This window comes from Octodon degus, unplaced genomic scaffold (assembly GCF_000260255.1).
Source record: "Octodon degus isolate 3935 unplaced genomic scaffold, OctDeg1.0 scaffold00058, whole genome shotgun sequence".
In the NCBI taxonomy this organism is placed as follows: domain Eukaryota; kingdom Metazoa; phylum Chordata; class Mammalia; order Rodentia; family Octodontidae; genus Octodon; species Octodon degus.
In genome coordinates this window covers 4,444,791-4,449,738 of record NW_004524634.1, presented here as the reverse complement: position 1 = coordinate 4,449,738, position 4,948 = coordinate 4,444,791, and the positions used below count along the sequence as shown (strand labels likewise).

Genomic DNA, 4,948 nt, shown 5'->3' with positions numbered 1-4,948 from the left:
CCCAATCAGAAGCTGCTGTTTTCCTGGGATAGTCCTTGAGTAATCCCGAAGGTACTTAGAGAGCTCCATCTCGATGGCTCCACCTCCAGCCACCACTGAATCATTCTATAGAAACCAGACCACCTTTCAGTGCGAGAGGCACTGGAACAATCTCCACGCTGGGCCACTCAATAGGTCCTCTGCTCCAGAAAAGAAAGCCTCATTCCTTCCACCACCCCAAGCCCCCAGAAACCACACATGGCCCTTGTAGCTCTTCCCAACTTCAACCTAGTGAACCATAAGGTCATCATCAAGATCACATGTAACTTGAAGACACTAGCATAATCACTAGGACAGCTACATCCACAGTTTGCTAAGAACCAGTAAGAGAGCGTGGGGTTGAGACTGAAGCTGAGTTTCTCTACAATTTGTGGGACAAATTAGGGCCCTCCATGCCACGCAAAAAAAAGGACAGACTACACAGGAAGGGATCAACACACAACGCTCAGGTGGAAAGATAGATTGGGTTGAGCAGGCAAGAGGCAATCAGCCTAGTACCTTGATGGCCCTCCTGACAATCATGATGGCGTCATGCAGAGACCGCTCTGTCTCCTCCATGAACTGCTCAGCTCCGCCATGGAGGATGAAGGTGCAAGTCTTAGCCTTGGGGCAGCCAGTGAAGAAATTGTACCTACACCCCAGGATGAAATCATACACGTGTGAGTTCCTTTCTGCTGCCATCTTTGTCTGTTCTCTCTGCCAAGTCCTCCAAACAGTAGCAGTACTGTTGTCCAACCCCCACCTCAAAGGCATTTTCTTCAAGACAGAAAAGTATGGGGCTATGTTACTGGGGTATCAAGATTACAGAGTCAGACTTGGGACCCAACTAGACCTTCTGCCCTCCTGTAACACTCTACGTTCCTGACCTCTTTGCCCAAAAGGCAACACCTCAAAGAAGAACAGCACAAGCCCTACACCACACTCAGGAGATGGGAGAAGGCGGTCTGGCTGGTGATATGAGCTCAGTCTACAGGCAGCCAGATGCACCTACCTTTCACCTCCAATCTGGGTCTCTTCGAACAGCTGGCAGCGGCCCAGCACATCTGCTGATAGAGCATTCACGCTGGTCTGGATTGAGCCTCCACAGGCCTAATGAGAAGGAAGGCAAGGTCATCTAGCAGGGAAGTCTCACAAAAAGGCCAGCTGACTTCCTGTCACCCAGTATCCAAGCCAGTTCCCATGCTGGACTGTGCCATGGCTCCCAGAGCCATGTGCACTGGTTAATCTATCCTTTCCTCTGACCTGAGGCCACTGCCTAAGAAATGGCAAAAAACTGGACAGAACTAAGATTAAAAAAAAAAGGGAGCTGGGGATTTGGCTCAGCGGTAGAATGCTTTCCTAGCAAGCTGGAAGCCCTGTGTTCAGTCCTCGGCACCAAAAACAAAAAAATAAAAAATAGTAATAATAAAATAAAATAAATAAAAGACAAGTAGGCCAGGTTAAAAGGAGATAGTCTACACAACTAAACAACTAGGACTTTAAACTAAACAACTAAACTTTAGGAGTAGAACTTTAGGTCTAAAAGCAACTTACATCAAACATTTGAGAAAAGGAAATCATCTGGTTAGAAATACTACTCCTTGAGGCTGTCTGTGTGATCAGAGCAATTCTGCTAGGTTTTCTCATAAACTGGTTAGACAAACTTCCAAGCAGCTGTATCACTAGGTACATAAACACTGAACAGAACACTTCCTGGCCAAACAAAGTTAACAGACAGGCTTACACCAGATACAAAAGAAGAGAACCTTTCAGTGAAAGGTTAAGCAGCAGCCTGTTACAGTTTTGTTACCATCATTGTCCTCTTCAAATCCTCCTCAGGCACACGGCCGGCGCAGAACATGTCCCTATCAGCGAAGTACTGGGTGGCCACATCCCCAATTGGGAGTTTGGACAAAACAACTTTGGCTCCGGAATTATAGATCTTCTCTAACTTGTCATACAGAATGTTCCACTCAGCATCAACAATTGCCTGATAATCCTAAAGAAACACAGAAAAAGGTGAGGATGTTTTGAGATGGAAACTGGCTAAAATATTACCCTCCCCCTAATAAAACATACTGATTTATGTAGAAATTAACAGGGGTGAACAAAATAACCACTTTTCAGCCCAAAAGAACAAAGATGCTTTCAAGTACCAGACAACACCTAATACCTCCAAACACAAAAGCAGAGAGTAACCCTAGACCAGGGAGCCCCACCAGAACTGGCACTGCCAGAATAAAAAAGTGTAAGGGCTGGCCAGATAGCTCAGTGAATTAAAGCATCTGCTTATGCCAGTTGCAGGGGCAAGGGGTTCGATCCCTGGCCTGCCATGCCAGTGCCGGTGCCAGTGCCTGCCCCACCCCTGGAGCGCACTAAGACTGTCATTGAGACTGGGCCCATGTGGTGGTGTGCACCTGTAATTCCGGTGCTTGGGCGGCTAAAAACAGGAGAATCACTACCAGTACAATCTACGTAGTAAGACCCTGTAGGCCCTGTAGATCCTGTACTAAATACATTAAAAAAAAAAAAAAAAAAAAAAAAGGGTAGCCTGGTGAATCCTAGCCTCTTCTGAGGTACTGTACCCATGGAGCTCCCAATGACAAGTCCTCTCCCAAAGGTCATTCTGCACTGGGTGCCACTGTTAGCTCCAGGGGCAGCCTTGATAATAGCAATGACAGGTGCACAGAAATGCAGGAGACCCAGTCAAGAAGTGGGGGAGCCCACACCTGTCTGAGAAGAGGAACCAAAATTCCAGGCAGGGTGTGTAGCTCGATAGGTCCTGCCAACTCAATTCTGAGGGTGGGAGAATAGTTAAGTATTTCAACAGGTCTTTCATATCCAAATTGCTTCAAGCTGAGGTCAGAAAAAGCAGTGTGAGAAAGCGTGTGAGTCCTGTATTTAGCCAGCAATACTCACATGGGAGCTAAAAGATAGGGGTCCCACAAAGAGCCAGAAAAGCAGAGCTGGCCCTGAAACAGCCAAGAAGACTGGAGACTTTGGCCCAGAAATCTGTCCATTTCCACGTTACCAGCTAGAGACCTACCTCTACTGTGTGGACTCTGATTTCAGCATTGTCTTTTTCAGCTTTCAGCTCAAGTTCAACATTTAACAAGGCAATCGTGGGGTTATTGTACTTTTTAGGTTGCATTTCAAATCCAGCGTAAGAGAAAGTCTTCTTGAATGCAACACCAGCCACCAGCCGAGACTCCTGGTTAAAGACACAGACAGTTCATTGGCTTGCTACCACCGTGGCATACACAAAGAGGTCCTGGATTTGGCCCGTGGCACTGCCCCTCCCTAACCTCCAAAATCTAGTGCTTATCTAGTCCTATGAACCTATAAAAGGCTAAAAATAAATAAATAAATAAGTAGCGATTTCACTGATGTAACAAATCCTTCCTATTATAACACAATTTGGGACAAATCAATTTTCCCCCATAGTATTAGGGGTTAAGTCCTGGGCCTTCACACTGAACTTCATCTCTAGCCTGTTTATTTTTCATTTTGAGACAGGATCTCACTAAACTGCCTAGGCTGGGCTCATACTTATTATGATCATTCTGCCACAAGTAGAGGGGAAATGGTTATAGATTTTTTTCTTTTTGGCACTGGGGACTGAACTCAGAACCGTGCGCTTACCAGGTAAGCACTTATGCTGCTGAACTATCTCCCCAGCCTGGGAGAGGGGAAATGGATGTAAAAAGAATTAGTAAGTCTTGTGCAGATGTATCAATTCCCCAAGATGAATATAATCATTAAGTACTGCAAACATGTATCAATAAAAACCTGTGCTAGGATTATAGGTAGGTGTGTGCCACAACTACACCAGGTTAGGATAAATTATTTTTTTAAAAAAGTAACAAAACATTTCAGTTGCTTTAAAAAAAAAAAAAAAAAAAAAAGATAAAAAGGGTCTCTTGTCATGCACTGTGGCACATGCCTGTAAGTCCAGCACTTGGGAGACTGATAGGAGGATCTCTGGTTAAAGTCAGCCACAGTGAGGTCAACATCAAACCACACAGTGAGACCTTGTCTCAAAAAAATAAGGGTCTTGCTATGCAGTTCAGACTGGCTTTGAACTCATGGCGATCCTTCCCACCTCAGACTGCCCAGCAGTGGGATTATAGGCGTTCACCACCATGCCCAGTTTAGCTGCCTCTTTAGTCTAAGAAAAATCATCCCAAAACAGTAAATCCCTGTTTGGACTGTCCTCTGAAGCACCTGCAATGAATAGCAGTAAATTCATTAGTGACAGTAACTATGGTTAAGGCAAGAGGCATGCAATGTTCTCCTACCCTTAAGTCTCCTTGCACATATGCAAACACACACACACACACACACACACACACCACCACCACCACCACCACCACACCCTACAGCCTAAGTGCTATAGCCTAGATGCCAAATTTTTCCAGAAGACAAAGGCAAAGGGCTGTACAAATCAAAAATTCCCTGCTGAAAAATAAAATAGGTAAAACTGTTGACACAGGCAAAGGCAAAGACTTTGTGAACAGAATCCCAAATGCATAAGAAATATAATCAAGAATCAATAAATGTAATTATGTTAAACTAAAAAGTTTCTGCACAGCTAAGGAAACAACCAAAAGAGTGAAGAGACAACCTAGAGATAGGAAAACATTCTTGCCAGGTACCCCTCAGATACAGAGCTCACATCTGGGATAAAGAATTCCAAAAAATTACCTACCCCAAGAAAAGACCCAATAAAAACAATTTTTTCAGAGAACAAATGATCAATAACACACACACAAAAAAAGTTTCAACATCTCTGGCCATTAACGAAAAGTAAATTAAAATAACAGATTCCACCTTACTCCAGAACGAATGGCCATCTTCAAGAAATCAGATAGTAAATGCTGGTGAGGCTGTGGAAGGGAAGGAAGCATTCCACCCTGCTGGTGGGAATACA

The 4,948-nt window shown here is 44.5% G+C and overlaps 1 protein-coding gene across 1 annotated transcript in view; it reads right to left on the bottom strand.

Annotated features, from left to right (window-relative positions):
- Positions 1-525: 525 nt before the first annotated feature.
- Cct7 (chaperonin containing TCP1 subunit 7) overlaps positions 526-4,948 on the bottom strand; it is a 22,672-nt gene continuing 18,249 nt past the window's right edge. Inside the window, exons 6-9 of the mRNA XM_023718404.1 lie at positions 3,065-3,229; positions 1,829-2,017; positions 1,031-1,128; positions 526-670 (exon numbers count right to left, since the gene is read on the bottom strand). Of these exons, the coding sequence (XP_023574172.1) occupies positions 526-670; positions 1,031-1,128; positions 1,829-2,017; positions 3,065-3,229 (597 nt within the window). The remainder of the gene's footprint in view (positions 671-1,030; positions 1,129-1,828; positions 2,018-3,064; positions 3,230-4,948) is intronic.